Source organism: Gallus gallus, chromosome 1 (genome assembly GCF_016699485.2).
Source record: "Gallus gallus isolate bGalGal1 chromosome 1, bGalGal1.mat.broiler.GRCg7b, whole genome shotgun sequence".
NCBI lineage: Eukaryota > Metazoa > Chordata > Aves > Galliformes > Phasianidae > Gallus > Gallus gallus.
In genome coordinates, this window is record NC_052532.1 from 57,505,357 (window position 1) to 57,530,575 (window position 25,219).

A 25,219-nucleotide genomic window follows, 5' to 3' on the forward strand; every position below is an offset into this window, starting at 1 on the left:
CTTTTTTTTTTAATACCTGCTGCTTCTCATATTTCATAGCTTTACCTTTTTGGGAAAGGGACTATCAGCCCAAAGGGATAATCCTCAGCTGTAAAGCAGGAAAATGCCAGCAGCAAAGAACTGATGATGTGTGACACAAAATTGCAAATGAACCAACTAAACAGACATCCAAATTCCCAACAGAAAGGGCATATTGACAAAAAACCAGAAGAGCTGCCATTAACATGGGATGGAATATTGCTGTGCACTGAAAATTAAGTAAATTTATTCCTGAATCCTTTCTGACTTTTGTGTGGCTGTAAGCAGAGATACTAATGTTTCTAAGATGAATATAGTAGCTTCTTCCTACTCATGTAAAGCTGTACCAGCACAATGTGGTAGTGTATTATTATACTATTACAAAGGTAAGTGTTAGGTGTTTTGCCAGACCTTGTTACTTAGGAAAAGCTACAACACTTAGAGCTTTTAGCAAAGCTGTAGTGGTTGTTATCTGAGGTAAAGGCAGTGGATTCCTGATTTCATACTCTAACTCTTGATGCTCACAGTCCTTGGACTTCTTTCAAATAAGATTTGCCCCTCTGATCTCCTGAGATCTCACCTTTAGTACTGTGTCCAGTTCTAGGCCTCCAACACGAGAAGGGCATTGAGCTGTTGGAGTGGGTCCAGTGAGGGGAAATAGCTTCAAACTGGAAGAGGTAGATTTAGAATAGATATTACGAAGAAATTCTTTACTGTGAGGGTGCTGAGACACTGACACAAGTTGCCCAGTGAGGTTGTGGAAGCCTGATCCCTGGAGGTGTTCAAGGCCAGGCTGGATGGGGCTTTGAGCAATCTGATCTAGAGGGAGGTGCCCCTACTTATCATCTAGTTCCAACTCCCCCGCTATATTAAAGGTCCTTTCCAACCTAAACCATTCTATGATTGACTGTATGATTCTAAGACTTCAAGAAGATCTGCAAATTGTGTGAGTTTTGCTTGCTCTTAATTTACTTGCTGTCCTGACATTCAAACATTGTCAGGTTCTCCATGGAAATAATAAGCTAAGGAGGTTCTGTTTTTTCCTTTTAGAGCATCTACTACTCATATTTTGATCTAAATATAAAAAATGAGAAAGGAAGTGAAGGCTGTTGATACGACAGCAGCTCCAGTGACATCTCAGGACCCACCTCTTCCTCCCCTTCTATTTTTTTTTCCACTCAAGTCCACTGGGGCAGCCACCAGGAACATCTCAAGTCTCCCAGGAGTGACTGCTTTCCTGCTATTTGTACTGGGCTGCTCATGCTGGCAGCAAGAAAGGCAGGCAGTCTGTTTTGGGGGCAGAAGGAGCTGGCAGAAATCATCAGGGATGTGGGACCGGTGGAAAGATAAGCATCCTTGGCATACGAGGAGGTTGGAAACTTGTATATATGGTTGTGTGTGCACATCTGTTTGGTCAAACATCTGTTTGGTCAAAGTTGTCATAATGTGTGTCAATGTGTTGTCTATTTGTATGCCGTAATAGAATTTATGTAGTAGAGAAACAAAGTTGTTGCTTAAAGTTAAAGGATTCACCCTGTTGGATTCTGTCACAGCAATTTGAATGAGGAGCTAAAGGGGAATTTTCTGTTGAAATGTCACCAAGGACTAAGTAGCAGTAGATGGATGGTGTGGAACACTGGAAGTGCTGGCGTGTGACGAAGGACTTTGCGGTCTCTGAATAATATTGTGCTTTTAATAACCTCTTGTGAATTTATGCCTTCAAGTGCAAAAACTTTGAGGGGTTTTGTCAAGGGTGAGAGGACCCAAATTTGACCTGCCTTGGGAATGAAGTTTGCTTTAATGCTTCTGATCTCTGCACTTCTTTCTCCCTGCAACGAGGGTGTGATGTTCTGAGCATGATGGATGCTCTCTGCTGTCGACCCGAAGGCAGCAGGTTCAGAAAGATGGGTTACCTTGTGGCTGCTGATATAGGGAAGCAACCTTGCCTCTATGCCTGACCCTTTGGATACTTGGTTGAGTAGGTCCAGTGCTCGTGTATGGCAGATTGTTCCCCACTTGATTTCTACCTTTGGGTGGAAATACCTTCATTGAGGTTTCCTGTTTTACTTCCTCTTTTGTTAATGTGAGCCTGTTTTGGATAGCCTCAAACTTAGCAGTTTACAATACACGCAGTTTACAATACAAGCTTTCAAGGCTTTCTGAAATTCCATGCAGTCAGGATGTTTTTCATTCTCAGCATGGTCACGTCACTGTGATTTAGGAGACAGTTGAGTCTATATGATGGGTTTGTAGAAGGGAAGCTCCTAATAAAGCACAGCACAGAGGGTATTAGATATGGAATAATTTGGAAACCCTGATTACTAGTTCTTAATTTTCACAGGCTAGTTATAATACTGGGTGTAGCTTTCCATTGATGCAAATTGACAACTTAGTCTTTCCTCACCTGCTTAGTTTGAAGATGCAGCCTTACAGAAAGCTTGCTTTGTCCCCTCAGGGCCTTCCTTATGGAACTCACTCCCAGGCAGGCACTGAGCATTGCAAGTCCTCTCTCTGCTGTGTTCTTGGCCTTTAAGCCTTCATGGTCTGTGCTGTTGTATTTCCCCATCAGCTTCCTAGTGCCCACTTCTTACTCTGGCTCTTAGGCTGCTTTGAACAGGTTTCATCAGTCTCTCTTCCCACTTCATTCTCTATGCAACATCCTCTGCCTAAAATCAAAACTAAAACTGATCCATTATCAAAAACTGTAGGATTAATGTATTCAGTTTTGAGCTCAAGTCGTGTCTGATTTGGTGCCCATTAAGACAGATGGACTTGCCATGATTATTGTTGCCACTGCATTTTGTCCCTACTGCCCAGATGTGATTTTAGAACAAATTTTGTTGATTTTTTGAGTATATGTAAATGACTGTGAGCAGCTGTAGCTGTGGTCTGAGACTCTGTATCTTTCTTGTGTCTCTCATGTACTTATTTTCAAGTTTTACTTAATTGTTTTTTATTATTTCTTGTTTATTTTGGACAGTTTTGACAAGAGATGGCAGTGTAGAACCTCAAGTGGTGTTATGTTTTATTTTACTTTCAATGAATTTGACATTTCTCTAAGTTAGTGATATGCTTAGTTGAGCTCTTAAACAGTGTTTCTTGGATTTTTAAAATCGCAGAAGGTTTAACACTATCTAGCAAGGAATCAATTTTTATATAACTCAATGTAGTGCAGCAAAAGTTGTCCTGGACTTTTCTTATACTTTATATACATACATATATATATCATATTTATGACCTAAAAGCCATAAAGTTTAGCCTTCTGATGGCACTGGCTGGTGAATTTTATTTTTAACTCTTTATTTAACTTTCTTGGGTAGGTCTATATGCACTTCAAGTATGGCTGGGAAAGAAAACCTGTTTTCCTTTATCCCAGAAAGTACATGTGTTGGAAATATGTATTTGGCCTATTCCTGAGAGATGGGTAGTGGTGGGGATGCTGCTGGAAGTGCTGGATGCTTTGGTGATATGATGTGGTGCAGAGCAAGATCAGCAAGAAGCATTGCTGCTTTTCTTTTCACCTTTGCTGTCTGCTCAACTTTCACTCTGCTCCATGAGGAACTGCAGCTGGTAGGGACAGATGAAGTGATAGAGAGCCCTAGAAGGTGGCTTGATGAGTCAGTGCCTTTTGTTGGGGGGGAAAAGGGGAAAGGTGTATTGCTCTGGGAGGAAATGTTTGAACCTTCCAAGGACAAGAGTGCTGTGTTTTCAGAACCTAATCTATAGCTGAACATGAAGATGAGACTGAGGCAAGGGACTGGACACGTCCTGACTTCACATAGCAGTGATGTTGATGACAGTAGCTTTCTCAGAAATAATTAATGTGGGGATGGGAGATCTAAAAGCTGCTAGAGACATCAACCAGCTGATTTCAAAGCTGTTGTGTACTTAACTCCCTTGCCAACCACACAGTTCTTCTCCCCGCCTCCTCTAACCACCCTCTGAATCCCAGATCTTCATCTCTATTTCAGGACTTGATTGGTCACAAACTTCCTGAAATAAGGGAGAAGGCTCAAGGAGGATGATAAATTTGGATATTCAAAGATGTTAATTGCAATAGAACCAATTTCCTGATGAGAGCTCTTCTCCACAGTGAAGTGGTCTCATCATTATAGAAACACCATCATAATTAACAAGAGCTGAAGCACTTATTGGCAGCTCATCACAGACAGAGGCCCAGGTTAGTGTGTGTCCAGATGCTGGTGTCTCGTTTTCTCACAAGAATGACATCTTTGTGTTCAAAGATGTGGTGTACTGGCAGGGCTTAGCTGCTGCTGCTTTGCTGATGAAGTCTTACTTCTGTCCACTTATCAGGACCTGTAATTATTCTGTTTCAAAATCTCTTTGAGCAAAGCAATCCAGCAACTTTGCAGAGCGTGAAATATGCAACTCAACAATGAAAACAACAACCCTGGAGAGGAGAAGAGGGCAGCCTTTCTCTTCCTCCTGGGTGCCTTTTCCCTTGTTCTGTTTCCCTCTGATGGCATTTTAAGTGCACCCTGCACATTTGGATGCTGAAAAGAAGATAAATGCTGTGTGTCTGCCTCAGAGTGAGGAACAAATGAATCTAACTCCTGTTTTCCAGGAAGGAGAATAGCGCAGGGTAAATTACAAAACTGTTCAACTGGAGACAGTTTTTGAAAGGGCTGCATTGCATAATTGCAATGTGGGGATCTTTTACCTGAGATGGACACAGTTCAGATCCTCTCCTAGGTCTTCAGCAGGGTCATTCGCTTATGCACATCACAGATCAATGGGACCTGAAGGTCGTTGTTCAAAAAAGACCTTGATATCAGTGTTGGGAGAAGTGGTGCATGTCAGCTGTACTGATCAGAGGAACAGCAGAGCCATTTCCACAGAAAGTGCATTTCATACTGAGGATGCAGATTACCTCATTAAATCTGCTCTGTGCACTCAGTCCACTTCAACCTTATCCTCAGACAGCCCAAGCCTTTTTCCTACCCCCACTTCCTGCATTAGCAATCCATCCCCATTCCTACTTGAGTGACTGATGGCTCACAAGTCCCTGTGGTGCTTTCTGATCTGGGCAGACAAAGCTCCCTGCGCACATCCCTAAAAATCAGAAGCATGTTTGCTGGCTCCTGCCCCATCCTCCTTCCACACATGTATCCCACTCATCCCCACCTGTTGCCTGTTGTGGAAAAGCAGGAACAAAAGCAAGTGTGAGCATGTGTGTAGAGCCCTTTACAGCAACAGAGACACTGATCTGAGCAAAGCCCTAGCTTTGGCAAAGGTCTGCTTTCCTTCACTGCCAGTTTTCATTTGCAGCTCAGAGTCCTGCTGCTGCCAGCATAGGCAATGGGATTCTGGGGTGGGAACACCTCTTTTCTTGACTTTCCTTGGCATCCTCTTGCTTGTATGGTGATCACCCGTAGTCTGGTGGAAAATTAGGCTACCTGCTGGTGCTAACACCCAAAGACAACCTTCTGCTATTGCCTGAAATTTCCTTAAAGAGGGAGTAAAAAGCATTATTCAAGTCCCTCCTGCGTGTGACAAAGCTTTGGCTTGCTAAGGAGATGGTAGGTTCCCAAACCATTCCATAGCACATTACGCCTGTGGTCTGCATGCAGCCAACAGCTCAGACCCAGTATCATACACACACTTAGCTGCATAGAGCCTCTTCCCATCATGTGCCTGGTCATGGCTATGCTTCTGTATGCGACAAGCCCCGATCTTGTCAAAAGCTGTCCTAGGGGAAGAAGGTCCTATCCCAGACCTCTTTGTCCTGGTGTCTACAAGCACCAGCTAGCACAGATGACAGAGAGGAGCTGGGCATGTAAGTAAAAATGGAGCACATTTGGGTGGGTTTTGACTGGCTCTGTCATTCCAGGATGGGGGAGTGCAAGAACTGTAGGAGGAAAGTTGGACGAGAGAGGGTGGTTGGGGGAGGATTTTACATATGTGCAGGACTGTGTGGTTTAATGCACTGGGAGTGTGTTGGAGGTGAGGAACTAGAAAAAGAGAAGTTATCTTAATGAGACTGAGTCATTGAGAGAGTGGGGGTGGTGGCAGAGAAGTCTTAGTGCAGCAGGAATTCATAGACTGAGGAGGACACTGAAAATGTGCATGGGATGCACTGGGAAAGGGAAGCAATGAACACTGCTGTGCCACTCCCTGGCAAAGAAGCCCTTGAGCTCTTTGTGAAGCCCACCTATTTCATTACTGCTGCTTGCCTTATGAAGTCTGTGAGCAACTGAATGACTGGAAGTCTAATTTCAAACGAACAAACAGCAAATGATTAATACTTCCTGGACAAAATTTGCATGGTTTTTCCTTTGTCCTCTCTTTCTAGTTCAGATGAGAACTCAGATCAGTCTCAATCATATTAGCTGAGCTTATTTTTAAGGTCGTTCAGCTATTAATCTCTGAGCAGACCTGGAGGCGGGAGGCTCATGAGGGCCGAAGAAAAAGAAATAACCCCCACAGAGTTTTACTGCTGAATTGTGCACTCTTCTAGCCTGGAACATGCCTTACAAAAAAGGGGTTAGCAAAGCCACTTGGGATTTGTGTTCACCTCTTTACAGAAGCAGCCCTCACAAGGAAATGGAAAAAACAAAGCGGAGGGGCAAAGAAAGCTTAGGGTGAATTAAACAGTTGCTCTCCTGAAGAACAGAGGTCACGTCCATCACAGGAAAGAAATTTTGGACAGAAAGAAGCTTCATTTAAAGTAAGAATTTGCAACGTAGTAATGGATGAACCTTAGCAGAACTTTTACTCAATGTTATTTCACCCACTTTTCTGCCAATTTGTGAGCCTGACCACATATGCATAAATATCTCCAGAGAGGTGCCTGGGTGCTGTTTCCAGCCCTTCTGGGAGTTAGAAGTAGTAGGAAAGTTGAGAGGTCCAGATCCTAGTGCCTCACAGTTTGGCAGAGGATGGGCTGGTGCATGTAAAGTTTGCATTCACAGACTTGGATATTCAGGTCTTCACATGAATTGTACCTGAACTCTGTACTGTGCATCTTAAATTTAAGGATGGCTAATTCAAGAAGGTATATTTCTAAAAGAGGGAGATGAGCACAAGAAGCATAGCTGCAGTCCTACTAAACAGATGTAAGAGCATCCTGCATGCTGGGCAAGTAAGGAACATTAATGGTGGGTAAATGTAAAGCACAGCAATAGGGCAACTAATTGGAAAAGATGCTGGAACAGCAGCTACTTCTATGTTGCTGTCTTGTCTGAGCTGCCAAATCTTTCAGCTAAACTAAGAACAGCGCAGGTTTCAAATTGGATGGAAATCATCAGCTTAGTTCTTTGAGCTGCCCCCTTACCCTCTGGGGGAGGCTGATTCTTACAAAATCTTCCTTGGGGACATGAGTCATATGCTTGTGAAAAATCACCGAAGATGCCATGGGTATGCCCAAATGATCCTGAAACTCATTCCTCTGATATGGTGTGTCTGTGCTGTGTTGTGATCAAAGGATTTCAGGTAAATCAGTTTCAAGTAAATCAGGACTCTGGTCTGTAAGCCTGCTTGAGTACTGCATATAGCATGAATCCAGCCTCTTCATCTTCCACTTCTTCCTCTTCTTTCCATCTTGACCTTATTAAAATTATAGGTCTTTTTCTTTTTTTCTGTATGACTGAATAAGATCAGATCACTCTTCTCTGGATAGTATTGGTTCTGCTACAAAGCATTAGGAGGAGAACAGGTTCACAATCTGTGTGTTTACCACATGGATACGCCTGCTGAGATGGAAAGACAGACTACTGCACATGAGCACTATGCCAGACAGCTTTATTCCTTTGCCCAGCATCCCTTGCTATTTCAGTTTCATCTCTTTCAAGCAAATACAAGGGGGGGGGGGGGGGGGGGGGAAGTGACTCTCTGAGTGGGAACCATCACCTTCTAATGATTGGCTTAAGACCAGCTGAAACAAGGCTTGCTTGTGACCTACGTAGTGCCAGCCTCAATCTCTGGTCCATAGAAAGAAAAATCTTGCTTTGTGCTAAAAAAAAAAAAAAAAAAGCTTTAGGTCACTGCATACATCTTCTCTTTTTGGTGCTTTTTTGCTTTTCCTTTTCAGCTTACAGCTCTGAAATGATCACTAATGGCACTAAAATTGCACTGCTTAAGTGTAAGGATGTAGGATAATGCTGGTGTTGGGTGCCACAAGAGATAGGATGCGGCATGGGAAGTTCTGGAAAGCTTTCCTCTAAAATGAGGATTAGCTGTATTTGCCACTGTAGTGACTGGTTTTCAACTGTGTTATCCTACTTGTTGCTGTCTGCCTTGGCTCGTCTTTCCTTCCTATCTGCTGAATCTGGAAAACACAAGCCTAATTCTCCCCTCTGCACTATGATGGCTGCTTCTGCCAAATTCTGGATTTTGGATTTAAGCTCATGGAAGCTGTAGAGAAGGGTGGAGGGGAGGCAAGGAAGGTTGTCAGATATATTCTGCTCCTTTTGATCTGTGCTGGGGGAGGGAGGGCTAAAGGGAGGAGAGGGACTGTGCAGCCCATAAAGGAGAATACTGATGCTGGCTTATTTAGCAAGCAAAGCAGATAAAGATTAGGGTTCCTATGGCAACTGGCTACCAGCAGAGGCACCTCAAGGATTTGGGGAGGGGAGAGGGGAGTGGAATGATGAAATGGCTTAGCAAAAGGCCCCAGCATTTTGCATTAAAAGATCTCTTCAACAACAGCAGCTTCTCTGCTGAAGAACCTCTCTGCGCCAAAAGCAGAGGACGCCTTCTCTGTGTTGGTTTAGCTAGGACGACTTAAGGTTGTGAGGCAGTATTTTACCAACAGTCTTATGTTAAGTTCCCTTTCTGTGTGGAAAAGTGGGGAAGGGGGAAATGGCAGATGATGAGGAGATGGCGGAAACTTCAAAACTCAGTGGGAAGTGCAGAAGTGACATTAATTAGGGCTTGTGGATATACTATCTTGTCATCATCCCCTCTCGTGGAGGTCTCGGTGACAGTGCTTCAACACAACTGCGCTGAGAGCCATGGTTCCTTCTCCCAGATCTAAGGGAAGCCTGAAGAGCAACTTTCTTCTTGGGCTATCAGATGATTTCATCTCTAAATCAGAAGAGTTACATGTATGTGTAAGTTTGCTTTTACAGCAGAAAACTTAGACTTTTTTTTGGGGCTACATTGCTGTAGTAGCGCCAAGAGCCGGGGTGCTTGGTGCTTATGTTTTTTGCTTGCTGCCAGGCTCTATGTTGAGAACGTCTCTCACCAGGTATTGCATTTTCCCATTTGGAATTAAAACACCAAAGCATGCAATCATTTGATTCTGGGAGTGAGAGAAGGCCAGAGGAGATTAAGTGTAGCTGATGTTTAGATCAACACAGCATGGAAAATAACTATCTTTGTACAGCCTCGAGGTTCTGTACTGCAGGTCCTACTGAATGGCTCCCTGATCAACCCCAGGCCTGGGAGGTTGATTGAGTTCCTTAATTGGATTTTGTTTGTTGATTTCAATTTCTTACCTTTTTTTTTAATAACTAATTATAATAATGCCCTTCTGTCTACTGGAAAAAAAACCTTTGTGCTGAGAAAGAACAGTATTTTTCCTTTGGCTTCTGGTGGTTGGCATAGCTTCCGTTAGAGCTCTCATTACTGCTGAGCAGTGGACACAGGGCAGTGTTCCCTGCTAATTCTAATGTGAACGCATGCATGCACCAGTTCATGCCAATGAGGGCATGACACGCAGTCTGTCAATCAGTGTGTGGCTGGCAAAATCCAAAACTGGGCTGCTTTTGATATCCATGTATTTAATAGCAAGTTGTAAGGCTGTCCCACCAGAAAGAGCAATTGTTAGTTGCATGGCATAATACATGCTTGGCTTCATATGTACTGGCTATCCAGGGTTAAACTACATGGTTTACCCTAGGTTACGAAGGCACGTGGAGGATGAATGAGAGGAGAAGGTGACTTCCAGGACTGAGGGATGCATGAAGCTTATAGACAACACAGGAGATGGAAGAGTTTTGAGAGAGTCCTCAGAATCCTTATTCCTGATGACAAAAACTTGTGTCCCATACGTTGATACACTGTGACTATTAATCAAGAGGATATATCCTAGGACAGTTACTAGTGGGGAGGGTGGAAGTGGCCTTTACAGGGAAAGATAGGAGAACAAGGTAGCTTGAGGAATGGAGCATTTTGAGCCTGGAGAAAACTGATGCAAGAATCTGAAATCATGAAAATGAAATCTAATGAATAGGTTTGAAATACTGATGGGGGGGAGGAAGGGTGTAATGCATGCTGTGTGGGTAGGAATGAAATGGGGGAGTAAGGAGATATCAGGCTAAATGGGGAAGGGAGGAATGGTTAATGCAGAAAAGAAGCTCAGGGAGAAAGGGAGAGATTGTAAGGCAATGGGAGGGAGGGAGGGAAGGAGGTTGAAGAAGGTGGAAGGCAGAGAAAGAAAAAAAGCCTAAAGTAATGAGAATATTGAGTTAGAAAGAAGAGCATGGCAAGGAGAAGGTACTAAAAACTGTGATAAGAAAAATGAGGAGCAAATGTCTTATTAGCTAAGGAAAGCAAAACTTTCCAGAGGAACAAAGCATTTATTTAAAAGTAAGAGGTGGAAACAAAAGTTAATTGCAGAAACTGTGGACCTCAAAAACATCAGGAAAAAGAAACAACAAACAGATAAAAGAGGAAAAAGTGTGGGACAAGTAAAAGATGAAAGAAGCAAGCAAGAGTCAAGGGAGACTGTGTTACTTTGCAGACACTGTGCTACTAAGAGCTCCTCGGATAAACGTGCTCCTGTGAGCTCACATCTCCAGCTTATCTTTGTTCCCCTCTGTAGTGGAAATGCTGAATCATGGCCTGAAGCAGTGACTGAGCACCTGGTGGGAATGCAGGGCCAACCCAGGGGAGCTCAGGTGCAAGCAGTGCACCTGAGTGAACCAAAGGGGTGAAGCCAGGATCCACAGCTTCCCAGACCTCATGTAAGGGTTGGCAGTGGAGGGAAGGGTATCTCGCTGGAGATCCCTGAATATCTGAGGTCTTCTGAAGGTAAGTAGCTTCTTTCCTTTATTTCTGTGCTTATGGCTGTTGCATTTAAGTAAACTCTTACCTACTGCAGCCTAGGGCCTTGCTATTCTGCTATCATTGCTGTGCTTTCTGTTGCATTACACCCTCTGTGTCTCTAGAAACCCCATCTTCATCTATGTAGGCAGCCAGGGCATGAACACCTTTTTCAAAGGAAAGGAAATATCCGCAGCTCCAGGCTGTCTTGGCAAGTGAAGAAAAATGTCCTCCAAGCCACCTCTGTTCATGCACTTGCTACATGAATTCTGGGTCAGGGTACTCCTATTTCCTTTTCTTAGTGCCTTCTTGTCATTTAAAGAATGCCCTTATACTCACTGCCTAGGTGTGTCTTAAAGATAGGGATGTGGCAACAAGAGCTAATGCTGTTCTCAAACAGCAGATTTGGTCTGTGTATCTTCAGTGACTCACACACTGTACTCTGCAGTACGTGCACTACTTAAAACTTGTCCTTTGACCAGTGCCCAAACTATCTTAAGAGGGAGCTTATCATTCCCTTTTGCTTGCCTTAGCTCAGGTGCAACCATGAAAAGCTGTGGTGGATAGAGCTGTAGGGAAATTCCTGTTACTTAGAGCTGCTGTGATGGCAAAAAGCAGGAGGGTGTGTGGAATTCTCCTGTGAGTCCATCTGAGATCTTGCAGCAACAGTGATGTGCCTGGAAATGCCACATCCCTTCTCCAGACCTCACTGCATCTTGTGCTTTGAATGAATCATGAGTATAGCCTGTGGCAACTATTTCTTGCTTTCTTTTTTTTGTCTGCCTTCAACCAGTGTATTAAGGAAAGCTGTGGTACCTACCCTAGGCACTTACTTGTGGCTAAATTCTGTCAGAGAGGGAAGTGCTTTCTGTGGAAATGCCAAATATATTCTCCAGTTCATAAGAACTGTGAAGGAATTCTCCTAGAGGGTGTTGCAGCTGTGCTACCCCTCTGCCTCCCTGACCTTTTCTAACTTTCTGGTAATTGCAGTCAAAGATCAGACCAATAGAATAAGTGGTGGCTGGATGGGGTGAGGCCTCAGGGGTCTTCAGCCAGACTCTGGAAGACTCTCGTTGAAACATCAGTGTGGAGTCTCACACTGGCATTTCTCTGCTCCTAAGCAAGCCTACTTGGTATTTGACCTTGCCCAGTGCTGATTTCCAGCCAGATTTCCTTCCGTAGTCGTCACTCTCAAGAGCAGGTTGCAGCTTCTCTGATATGCCCTTTAATTGGGAAACAACATCTCCCTTCACTTGGAAACCTGGAAGTACAGGTAAACAGGTAACCATTTAATGGTCTGGGTTTGTAGGGAAAAATAATTCAATGTTTTCTGTGCCCCAATGGCTTCTACTGCTCTTATCTTCCATGGAAGGCATTCCTGATCCCAAGGATGGTTCCAGTTCTAGGTGTGTGAGCAAGGCAGTGTCAGGCAGTTGAGAGCATGACCGCATGGGTAACAGCACCCGCCCTCCCTCTCAAAAAGTGCTTTTGCATTGTAAGGAGGACAATCAGCGTGGAAATTAAAGGAATGTAAGATGGTATTTCCAGCCTATGACATCTATTAAATCTACTAAAGTAAGCCAAGAGTTATAAAGGAGGTTAATTTGTTCTCTTACAGAATCTCAAAATAATAGCATAACCTATTGAGGCTCCAGCACCAATCCCTGGTGACTGCCTCCCACTTCTTCAGTGGGGTTAGCCACTTTTTGCAAGCCTGACAAAGGCAGGGAAGGTCAGTCATTCTCTGCCTGATCCCTGGCTCTCTGCTGCTGTAAAGAGAACCTGCACTCTTTTTTTTTTTCCCCTAAATGGTAGTAGTGCAGCTGTGCCTAAAACCTCTGCCATCCTTATTGCAGGACATGCTGGTTTGTGTTGAACCAGCAGTCTTGTTTTGGGAAATTCTCTTGTTTGTTTTAGACATTAAATATTTAAAGCTTCCATTTTGGTGTATGTATGTTTTGGCTGGTGAGAGGAAAAGCTGTTTGAATGGCTTTTTTCCCCCCCTTTGTTTTCCCCTACTGTGCTTGCCCTCCAGCACTGTCTGGATAAGCAATTCTACAAAAAAGCTTTTTCTTTTGCTCCTGATGCAGCTTTTCTTGGTGGCTCTGGGCTATGAGTTACTCAAGATGAAACCTCCACCTTATGCAGATTTCTGAAGCTTTTTTAAGAAGTCCTCCTACTCTTCAAACTTGTGTGGCTTTGTACCACCATTCCTTCTGTGTGCCTGCTGCCTGGCACAGAGCTGTGCTGGTGTTTGGTTCTTTTTCCCCTTCCCTGTGCTCTGAGCTACCGCACTTGTCGTGACTGGGCACTGCCTTTATGTAGTAACAGCTCTGCCATGGTAAATGGTGGGAGACAAACAGTTTCTCTTATTGGAAGTGGCAGATTTTTTTTTCCCCCCATCTGAATATCTGATTGAGGATTAGGACCAATTCCTTATTTTCACATAGCTGTACTTCCTGCAGATGGAAGTGGCTTTCAGATTGAGATTACTACTAGGAAAGAAAATGGGAGACCTGAGTGCATGTGTTATGTGTGAGTTCATCAGCTCTGAGCAGGGGGAGGCAGCTACTGCAAGGGCAAAGCTGATGCTGATACCTCAGCACCTGCTGGGTCAAATGTTTGGCTGCAGCTGCTTTCTTTAGGCAGGATGAGTCTCTATAGCTTGTCTTATTTGTACTGATGAAGCTTAGTTGGCTGCCAGTGAGACCTGGCAAATAGAAGGAGCGTATGTTAGTGTTTGTAGAGGGAAGGCACTAAGAATTTCCACAAATAAGCATTTTACATGAGCCAAAAAAAAAAAGTCAACTTGATCTGCAAAGTGCAACTGGACACAATGACTAAGACAAAGTGAAGTAAGCACTTGCCACAAGCCAGCACCCAAGCAGTGAGCTGGGGGGTGAGCCTGCTGCAGAGCCTATGTGTATCTGGCAAAGGGAGCCTGTGCTGCAGGACAGGAGGGAGTGGTGGGGGAAGAGGCATCGGCAAGAAGGTGTGGGTGAAGGGCACCTGCATGGTGTGGTAGCCTCTGTCTCCCAGCCTTTGTGTGATTCTTTGGTGATGAGCAAGGCAAGACTAAGGGTTTCCCAGCTGGAAGCCTATCTAGCATATCCTATCAATGATAGGCCTGGGGGTTGTCCCTGCACCTCCAAACCAGTAATGAGGCTGGAAGGTTTGCTGCTGACTCAGAGCACTGAGCCTAGTGCCAGCTACTTGGAGACAGCTGTGATTGCCTTGTTCTCACCAACATCCAGCCATTGCCCTCTGAGCCTGGCCTCCGAGCTGCTGAGCATGAGCAGGCATGCTCTGCAGAGGCATCCTGGGGCTTAGCACCACTACGTCTTGCTTTGTTCTCTGTTTAGCTCCCACACGCTGCTGCGCTTAGCAGCAAGATCTGCTGTGACCCTTCTTGGCCCTGTTGCCAGCAAACCCGGCACTAGGGAAGCATTTGAAGCTTCATAGCTGCTGCTGAGTGAGGGGAAGAAAAATAAACCATGCTTTGCAAACTATGCCTAAAGTTTCATAAAATGGGTATTTTTAGCATGTCATAAAAATATAAAGCCCACTCTTATTTTTATCCTTTCAATCTATGCACAATTAATTGAAAGCCTTTTTACCTTGCTCCCATTCAATTCGCTGACTTTCAGAGACTAGCTAACTTTAGGACCCAGGAGGGAGGAAGGCGTCATCAGATGCTGGCAAATGCTGGCCATGTTGTGTGTCTATTTATAGCAAGGCGTGTGTCGAACCACCTTGTCGTTCTTTTCTTAGCATCAGCTGGACGAGCTCAGCTATCAATTATCCATGAGGCTGATGGTGATACAAGGGAAGCTATGCAAAGCAGGTGCCCGGAGGAGAGGGGAAAAAGGGGAGGTGGGTGACGGGACAGGGAGAGATGAGGTCTTAGGAGCTGGAAAAGATCCTTTTGCTCAGCCTGAAAACCCTTATTATCTCTAATAATTATTAATAACAGGGGTGCCTGCACAAAGTCATTGTGACTGCTTTCAGCTGGTGAGTCCCTCCCAAATGTTATTTCCCTCATTTATTTTCATTGTGTTGGCAACCAAAGGCAGTGGGTTTTCATCTTTTTTTTTTCTCCCTTTGCTTTTCAAGGAGCTGAAGCCAGGTGCTCTCCCTTCCCCCTCCCTGTCTCAGGTTCTGGTATTTGGGTTGCTAATAGCAGGTTCTGGTTTCCCTGTGTAAAGCTGAGCCTCTGGCTTTTCTTATGCTTGGAGGTGGCACGTCTACCCATTGTTTCTCCTTTGTCTCCATTTCAGAGGGGATTCTGCATACAAAGACTCCGGAGGAGGAAGAAGCCAGCAAAAGGCTGTCATTTCTCTCCTTGCTGATGACAAATCTGATCACTGGCCATTTATCAGCCCTTTTAGGATGGCTTGTCTTTACTGCTTTCCTCTCTAAGCACAGGGGAGCAGGACAGCATGAACTCTGCTCCTGACAGCAGCTCAGGTTCTGACACCATCTGCCACTTAATCCACTTCCAAGGAAGGGGCTGACGTCTGTGTGCATGTGTATGCACACACACGTTCCCATGTAGCCGTGCATCATTTCAGCGGACTCGTACTGACCAGCTTGCAGGCACCACTCCTTTGATGAGAATTGGCCTTTGATACTTCTTTCTTTTTCCTCCTCCTGGTTTAAATTTCCCAGTTCAGTTTGTCGTAGCACAGCAGGAGTCGGGAAGGGGCTTTCGGGTTGAAACTGGAGAAGATTTCCTGGGAAATTGAACACTTCTGTTTTCCTACCTTGCCCAACTCTCAGAGGGGCTTGGATTTTCAGGTTTTGTCTTTTCCTGGAAGTTATGAGTGTGGGATGCATGGATTTCCTTTGCAAAAGCAGCATGAAGCAGAACAGGTGTAAATTGTCTGTGCCGGGCTCCTTGGATAGCTGGTAAGTGGGCTCTTGGAGGAACTGCTGTTTCTTAAGCTGTTCAGTGACACAATAGCCAGTCTCATTTGATTGCTGTCTGTAGGCACTGAATGCATTCTGGGCTTTCTCAGTCTCCTTTCCCTAATAACACACGATAAATGACAGTTACCAGCACGTGCAACGCTGTGTTGTATCTTCTGATGTTTTTTAGATGAACCTTACTCAACACCGTTCACCGTCTGTGCTGGATCATGTTTGCTTTCGGCACACAAAGCTGTGCGCTCAGCACTTGACAAATGGCTTGAGAACTGAGACGGGGAGAGAAGGGAGGCTTTGGGATGGAGGAATGGCACAGGAGGCATTCAGTTATGTATGAGTAAGGCAGTTATGCCTTTATGGGGAGAAGAGAGGATATGGTAATGGTTGAGCTGTCTTCTGGAAGACAGGATCTCTCTGACAGATCTCACACTGAAGCGTTGTGATTTCTTCCTCCTGCTTGCCTTTGTAGACCACCTCCCCCAGTTTCCAGGCACACACTAATAGCTGGAAGCTGTTTGCTTGTAACCTCTTCACAATTTCTGCTACATACTGAATATAGACCAGAGGATGCTGTTGTTCAGTTGCACTTGATTTCATCAATTGCACTGAAAATAATGAAAAAAGAAAAAAAAACATACCGAATAATTCTCCTTAGTTAAGAAAGCAATGAAACTCAATTACTTTGAGATAATTTTCTATACAGAAAATAGTTAATTGGCAGTCTTTGCTAAGTGCACCTTATTTCTCTCGTAAGAGAAACATTAGTTGTTAACTCCTGGAGATTTCTTGTGGAGGTATTCAAGGAGAGGTTCGTATTAATACCACATTGACATGTATTGATGCAACATGAAAACTTATCTTCCTTTCCCACTGTGGTAGACTGTTCTCATTTGCCACTTCTGAAGGAGGAAAGGGAGTAATTCCTGATACAAGGTAGTGGTTTCATATTGATGGATTTATTTAGTTAGTTTCCAGGCAATAATCAACTACAGAACTTATCTTCCCACCCTAGCTTCAGTACTTTTGTAGGATCTCAACCTGTTTGCAGCAAGACACCTCCAACCTTCGGGTAATTTTTGGAAATAGGTTCTCCAGCAGTAAGCAACAGCTGAACTAGCAGACCTGTGGCACAATGCAGTTTTGTTTAGAGCATGTTGCAGTTTTCACCCTTCCAACTCCTCTGCAGGAGGAAAATAGCAGTGTGCAAATGGAGGAGCTGGACTTCTGAAGCCATAGTTTTTACTTGGGCGTTCAGTCATTTTTCTGTGAAATATGATCTACGTGGTAATGGGAAAAACAATTGTAAGTGTTACGCATGAGAGCGTTGTGCCTCATTTTGAGTTCATAGCATTTAGTCCTCCCATTTCAAGTACATTCGGTTTCCAGTAGAAAATATTTTCTAATGACTACTAATTAATACTGATAAACCCTCAAAGATGAAAACAAACCTCATTTCACTGCCAGAACATCTCTAGGGAATTAGAAATCATCCTCTTCAGTGCTAAAAAGTTTGGCTATTTGTTGTTTTCTGGATTTATCTCTCTGCTTTTGTATCTCTACTGTTCTGTCTCAGCATGGGCACTGTATCTTATAAGCACAGACCTTTACCTACTTTCTCTGAAGTTTTCGATGGGCCTACACGATGAGAGCTGAGGAGTTGTGAGCTGAGCAGCAAGGAGCCTTGGAGGAAAGGTGGTCCTTGTGGAAGGTGTAGACTGATATTGCAGATCAAAAGTTTGGACAGCTTAAAATGAGCTCCTGGAATAGTATGGATGTTTGTCTGAACCATGTCCGGGTGTTCTGGGGCTCAGTTTCCAGAAAGAATTTGTTTGTGGGAGCAGAGAAGCGCAATTCAAGTGCAGGCTTTCAGAAGGTTCTTCAGTGAAATTAGTAGTCAAGTTTACCCAGCTTTATTGAGAGAATGAAATCCTAAGGAAAAAAAACCCACAAAATCCCAAACAAAATCATAAGCCTTCCTGTCTCTTCTTGTAACACTGAGAACTGGGGCAGCAGGGGATGCTGAGTTCTATGTACAAGAAATTATGATCAATGTTTCTTGTTGTTTTCAAACGGAATATTGATAACTTCAGTCTCCTCTGGTCAAAAGTAAAGTCTTGGTCAAATTTTTACCTGCAGTTGTGTGCGCAATTGGAAGGCTTTTGTTCACTTGGTCTGTGACTGAAAGTCTGATTTGCTATAGCTCCTTGCAAGTGACAATAACTGCTCTAGACAGGAAAATTGCATGTTGCTCTTGGCTGCCCAAGATCTAGGTTCCTGCTACTGATGTTTGAAATGTTCTGATAAAATCTTCCCAACTACCAGCATTTGTGCTTGGAGATCTGATGGGATTCTTCAGTCTATGTGAAGCCAAACTTGATTCTACTCTTGTATTTCAAAATCTTCAGTCAGCAATGATTAGCAGCCAGATTAAGGATAGCAAGCTGTAATTTGTTTGCAGTGATCTTGAGAAGTTTTCTTCACCTAAAGGATTACATTTAAAATCAAGGTACTAACCTTACAAGGAAATATTTGTTGCAAGCAAATGTAAGGTTTTTCCATCGGGACAAAGACATTACTCCAGATTACTTATTCACTCCTAATGCTCTGGCATTTTGATCTGTGTATGCCTGTGGTTTTATATAAAGCAACCCGAGAACCCAGGGGATGACCACTTGCCCAGGCCGGATGCTACTCAGCTCAAGGATGCTGTAGTTTTGTTTGGAAGAGTCTGGAAGCAGCTGCATGGTGAGCAATGGTTGGATGCCATCACAGCCCTCAGCCCTGTTGCTAAATGGCAATCCAATTGGCATTGGAGAAAGGGAGATGAAGAGCACTCTAGGCATGCCTTTCTTTTTGGGGTTGTGCCACAGCACAATGCGATCAGCATCCTGAGATAAAACTCAATGTAGAAATTTCCATTTCGTTGCTCCCTGTCTGTTCCTTGGAGAAGCAGAGTATTTCAGAGGCCTACCAGTGGGATGGTTTTCATTTGCAATAAATTCATATTTGAAAAAAAGTAAAAAGAGAAAGTGTTTGTAGGAACTGTAAAGGACAACAAAAATCTCCAGGTAGATTTCAGTGCACCAGGGACTGCATACCATGGCGACGTTTGAAATGTAACTTCTCTAAATGTCAAGTAATGAGTGCTAGCAGAAATGGTCTAAACTCGCACTTAATGATGTGCTCTGAAGCTGTGGGGTTCCTCAAGGAATAAAAGTCACTGTGGATATCTCAGTGAGGGTAACTACATAAAATGTTACTGCAGTTTAGGAGAAAAAGTAGTAAGAGGAGAGAAGGGGATTTCTGAGTAGTAGAGAGGTGGCAGAAATTTGTGTATAAGTGGATACGGTCTTCATCCTCGGCTTCTGTAATTTCTAAGGGATAAGTTTCTCCTGCAATGATCTTATTCTAATTTAAAACAGTTTATGAAAGAGTGTACTTTCACTGTAATGAATCAAAAGCAGCACCGATGTAGGAGACCTTTGCCTAACTCCTACTCTTGCCTTTCCTGCGCAGATCTTGAATGAGGCTCGCCAGGTGTTTCCATATTTACTGAAATTCCCTTAACTCAAGGCTTTCCTCAGCTTCGGGGTAATAAATGTTGGTCTAATCATTCTGAATTGTGAATGAATCACTGGTGTCCTTTGGCTGGAGAGGTGTCCCTACTAGGAGCACAGTGCTGTGCTGCCAAAGGTCTTTAATTTTAATTTAAAGAAAGCAGCTGAAATGTTTTGTTTTGTCAATTCTCTGCTCTTTTTTTTTTCCTGTTGAATATGGATGCAATTGTGAAGAACTGAGAGCAGCTCACATGGCTGTGTATTGGAGTGGGAAACTGCTACTTTTAAATCAGGTTTGAAAGGATTATTTTAAAATTGAAGATCGTGCATTTAGCAAAAGTGCTGGAGGCGTAGGGGCACGGAGAAGGTACAGATTGCCATATTTAACCCTTTCCTGAGTCTTAGTGTAGGATTTATGCCTTTCCACGCGGGAGAAATAGCCAGACATCTGGACAGCTTGGAAAGAGTGGGACAGGAGCAGAGGAGGTGATGCACAACTTATGGGGAGAACTGAGCAAAGTCTGAGTTTGGCTTATAACAGGAACATATATCTCATTGTGTATTCAGCAAGTGATGTCCAGATGAGCATGACTGGTACAAATTGCTATTAAAAGCAATCGACGGCTCTGATCACAGGAATGATGCATAGGAGCAGTGTCCCAGATGCTACCTCAGAGATGAAGCTGGGAACAGACTCCTGTGGTCTGGGTGAGCTGGGGTGAGCTAAGGCAGGGCAGTGAACAATGTGAGAGGGGTCAGTGCAAGTCTCCAGCTGTGTCAGCTCTTGTTGTTCAGATGGTTGGATTTGCCAGAGTGGCTGTAGAGCTGTGCTTTGCTGCTAATATTGGCAATTCACTGTTATGACGTGGCAGTACTATTGGGTCTAAGCTTGTAACTGCAGCCCTTGGAGTTTTTAGTTTGCTGGACAAACAAGGAATCCATCTGAGTGCAGTGTTTGTGTGCTGCCTGGCATCTTTCTGTTCATTTCATGTAAACTCTAGTTTTTGGTGCATTTTGTCTGCTTCAAGGGAAGGTAGACAGATGACCTTTCTGTACAGCTTTTACCTAATATGTTCTTCGTGCTCTGCAGGATGTTGTTAAGTGAGAAAATTAGCACTGTAAAATTGGTAGCATAATGTTACCATTTAAGAGTTTTCTTTTCCTCCTTGGATCTTGATATAGATTGTCTTGCTCCAACCTTGACTTTGTATTATGATGTTGTTTACTTGAAAGATGTACCTAAAGTTACTGAGTAAAATTGATTCCTCTATTTACTGCTTAAAGGTCATTCGGTGTTAAGGGTCCATTCATATTTTGGTGAACTTGCAAATATCTCGTTGTTCCCTGTAAAGTGTAGAAAAGGTCTTATTCAAAGTGGGAGCTTGAGCAGTTAAGGTTATATTCTGTGGGAAGATACAAAGCTGTTGTCACTGTAGAGTCAATAAACCCTTGAACTGATTTATGCTGACTTTTGCTGGAGGGCGTCCTTTACTGCCATTCATATACGTGAAGGAAATGGTTTTCTGAAAAATGTTTCTGTTGATATCTCCTATGCTCCTAAAAACAGAACGAACCTGGTGTTTTGAGGTTTAGTTATGCTCTGGCACTTTCTGGTCCTGGTAAATATGAGAGTCAGTTTCCTTAAGTGATTTGACTTACCTTTGGACCTCTATGGTTGTGGATGCCCCATCCCTGGAGGCATTCAAGGCCAGGCTGGATGTGGCTCTGGGCAGCCTGGTCTGGTGGTTGGCGACCCTACATATAGCAGGAGGGTTGGAATTCGATGATCATGGTGGTCCTTCTGAACCCAGGCCATTCTATGATTCTCTTTCTCAATTTTACATCAGTCCTGCAAAGGTTAAGGTTCTACCATGGTTAACCATGGTACTTCATGTTCCACAAGGTGTACGCAGGGTATAGCTGTTTTATTTAGCACAGTGGTCTTTTCTGTTGCAGTTATGTTCTGCATTACAGCTTCCTGTAAAGGCTTCACGTCTGTGCGTCTTGCATTAGGAAAACCCTGCTAGTGACTATTTTCACATCTTACTCATAAGAGAGGGATCTCTTTCTTTGTTTTATAACTATTTTCCCTTGTTTAAAAATGTCTATGGAGAAAACAATTCAATCTCTGTTGGCTTTTTCTACAATCAAAATCAGTGGTACAGAACTGTAGTTGTACTCTTTCACATATTAGGGATGGTGGTGCTCTGAAGGGAAGAAGACGGGAGGCTTCAGAAGTGCACTTTGTTTAGAGCTGTGTGTGAATTCGAATAGATTTATAGTGCTTCTCTTAAAACATCACAGAACTGAAGTCTACAGGGCTTGAAATTGGAAGAAGTCTGAGACAACAAATGGAGCTATTGGGCTGCATAGAAAATGATTGTCTGCACAGCCCAGTGAACTGAAGGGAATTGCAAGAATAAGAAAATGAATGCAGCAGAGCTCTAACTTTTCAGTGTGAATGCTACTTGTGAAGCTTTACTAGTTGACTAAAATAAAGTAAATCTGTTCAGTGGAACCCCTGAAGCAATCGAACTCCATCCCACGGAGGCCGTGAAGTCCTTCATTCCACCTCCTTTGTGCAGCCATTCCCAGCTTCCTGCAGGCACCTGGGACACGCTGGCCTCATTGGTGAAGTGGTGCAGGGCAACTGCTGTGTTAGAGCTAACTGGCAGCTGATAGGCAGCATAAGTCTCTGAGCAGCCCGGTGGCAGCAGTGGAAGATGCTGTTGAGGCACACTTTGATTGCATTCTAATTGAAATGTGTCTAAATCTACTTAATCGAAATATACAGAGAAAACTGAGCAGGACTGCTACTTCTGTTTAGATATGGTATTTGAGTTGTTTCCCTTGCAGAAACAATCTCTTGCTTTCTAAGTAGCTAAAGAATGTCATTCCTCCTTATCCCAGCCTCCAGAAATGCTCCAGAAGTCCTCAAGTGCATTGCCTCTTTACTACCATCTCTTTTGGACCACCAATAACAAGCCCATGGGCTGTAAAGGCGAGTGGCTAATGCTTTATTTCCAATGCGTGTGAGCTCTGAGATAACCATGAATCCTCTAGGGATTTGGATTTACTGTTGATATGCGGACAAATCCATAAGCCTGACTGTAAAACTGCTCAAGGCTGAAGACTGGCTGAAGTGGCAGTATTTAGTCACAGCACTTCTGGTTCCTTTGCCAAAGCTGTTTATTTTATGATCTGATTGAAATATGTATGCATTTCCTCTTTTTCTTTTTCAACAGCATTCCTCATCTTAGTCTGAAAGAAACTCAGTTGTATCAGTGTCTAGGTGAGGATTCTTAGTCTAAGGAATACTTAAAGAGTAACACTGGAGGGAAATAATCAGATTTTGGTCTATGAGAATGTTATTGGTGATTACTATGGGGACTAGTGCTTAAATTGTTGCTAAATACTCTCTTGGAAACTGTCTTGAAAACAGGAGATGAACTGCAGAGTGATGAAACTTGTATCTAGGCTATTCAAAGTGAAAATTAACTGCCAAGTGGCAAAAGGATTCCTTTGTGGTGAATGAATGAGCTATAAGGTAAAGGATGCAATTCTGTGTTGATAGAGCCACTTTTCTCCCTTTGTGTTGCTTTGCAGTTAGCTGTATGCTCTTGCAAGGATGGGCTTGTGCATTAGCTATTACCCATTTGGAAAGAGATTTAGTAGTCATTTTAGATAATTCTGTGAATATTTCTGCTTACTGCTCATAGAAGCAAATACAAGTCAGAGAAGCGAAGTAGAGCAATAGTAATTTGGTCAGTGAAATGGAACAGTTTATGGATGAGAAAAGATTCAATACAAAAAGTTTTGCGAGCGTGAGTGTCAGGAGCAGCGAGTAGAAGGCAGATAGTGAATGCCAATTTATTCTTTCCTGTGATATAAGACCCAGAGAACATCACCTAAACTTATCACACAGGTTTTAAAAAAATTATTTTTGCTCACAATTCATTATTATGTGATGGAACTCATTGCCACACAAAAGTAGAAGACCAAACAAAAGAACACGGAAAAAATTGCTTGGTGAGCGTGAAGCAAAAGGATTTGACACAGCTTATCTCAGGGATACCTAAGCTCTGCTCTGCAGAAGGTGATGCGGAGTTGTGGAAGGTAATATCCTATTGTGCTCTTTCTGCAAGCATCCACTGGCTAAGGGGAAAGCTGCTGTTGTAGGTAAACATTTGGTCCATCTCAGTAGGATTGCTTGCTTTCTACAGTGGCCTGAAAGGAGGTTGTAGCAAGGTGGGGGGGGGGGGAGGGGGTCAGCTTCTTCTCCCAGGTGATAGTGATAGGATGAGATGGAACGGCCTCAAGTTGTGCTAGGGAAGATTCAGATTGGATGTTAGAAAAATTTCTTCTTGGAAAGGGTGACTAGGTATTGGAACAAGCTGCCCAGAGAAGTGATGGAGTCACCATCCCTGCAAGTGTTCAAGAACCATATGGGTGTGGCACTGAGGGACGTGGTCAGTAGGCATGATGGGCATGGGCTGAATTCTACTGGCTTCACTATCCACATCAGGTGGTCCAGGTGCAGAGTCATCAGACTGTGTGTGAGTTCTGAGCTGAGATGGAGGTCTCTCTTGCCGTGTCCTCCTAGCCTTCCCATCCTAGCCATCTTGATCAAAATGTTGCTTGGAGAAACATAATTCGTTTCCATGAAATTAAAAAGAGAGCTCATATTTCTTAATCTGAGGGCAGTTATCTAAAATTTACACGTTATAAAACTCTGCGTGAAGATACATGAATCCTCTAATGCCTCAGGCTTTTGTTCTGGAGCCTGTTGTTTTGGTTTATGGGTGCTTCCTACTGTGTTTTGACTTGTACTGAAAGCCAAAATTTTAGCTTTGCCTGTATATGGTTTAATAGCCTAAAGCAGCCAGGAACCACAGAAAAACTCTACTAAGCTTGAAAATCATGTGTTACCATCATGCTTCTAGCTTTGTTATTGAAAGCATGTAACCAGTGCTCAGAAAATCACTCAAGTCTCCATTAAGATCAGTCTGGATTAAAGGAGTTTGGCTGAGCTGCTAGGAATGGAGATGATCGCTTCTGTCAGATTACATAAGTGGTAAGGCACTGGAATAGGCTGCCCGGAGAGGTGGTGGATGCCCCTTTCCTTGGAGACATTCAGGGTCAGGCTGGACCAGGTTCTGAGCATCCTGATTCCGGTCACCATCAGTGTTCCCAAGGGTTGGTACTGGAGCCTGTCCTGTTCAATATCTTTACTGATGACCTAGATAAGGAGATTGGATGCATCCTCAGTAAGTTTACAGATGACATCAAGTTGAGAGGAACTGTTGATCTGTCTGGGGGTAGGAAGGCTGTTCAGAGGGATCAGGACAGGGTAGATCACTGTGTGGAGGCCAATGGGATGAACTTCAACAGGAGTAAGTGCCAGGTCCTGCACTTTGGCCACAACAACCACAGGCAATGATACAGGCTTGGAGCAGAGTGGCTGGAAGACTGTGTGGAAGAAACAGACCTGAGGGTGTTGGTCAATGCTCAAAGAAAGGAACATAAGCCAGCAGCGTGCCCAGGTAGCCATGAAGGCCAAGTGGCATCCTGGCTTGTATCAGAAATAGTGCTGCCAGCAGGAGCAGGGATGCGATCATCCCTCTGTACTCAGCCCTGGTGAGGCCATACCTCGAGTGCTGCGTTCAGTTTTGGGCCCCTCACTACAAGTAAGACACTGAGGCCCTGAAGTG

General features: G+C 43.7%; 1 protein-coding gene across 7 annotated transcripts in view; it reads left to right on the forward strand.

The window, feature by feature from the left end:
- Window positions 1-25,219, forward strand: part of DGKI (diacylglycerol kinase iota) — a 209,810-nt gene that overhangs the window by 24,285 nt on the left and 160,306 nt on the right. For 2 of the 7 annotated variants that reach the window (XM_040650506.2, XM_046902204.1), the window contains exon 1: window positions 15,585-15,933. The exons of the other annotated variants lie outside the window; for them this stretch is intronic. In XM_040650506.2, coding sequence (XP_040506440.1) covers window positions 15,845-15,933 — 89 coding nt within the window. In that variant the 5' untranslated portion in view covers window positions 15,585-15,844. Of the gene's footprint in view, window positions 1-15,584; window positions 15,934-25,219 lie in introns of those variants that run through there. 7 annotated transcript variants of the gene reach the window in all.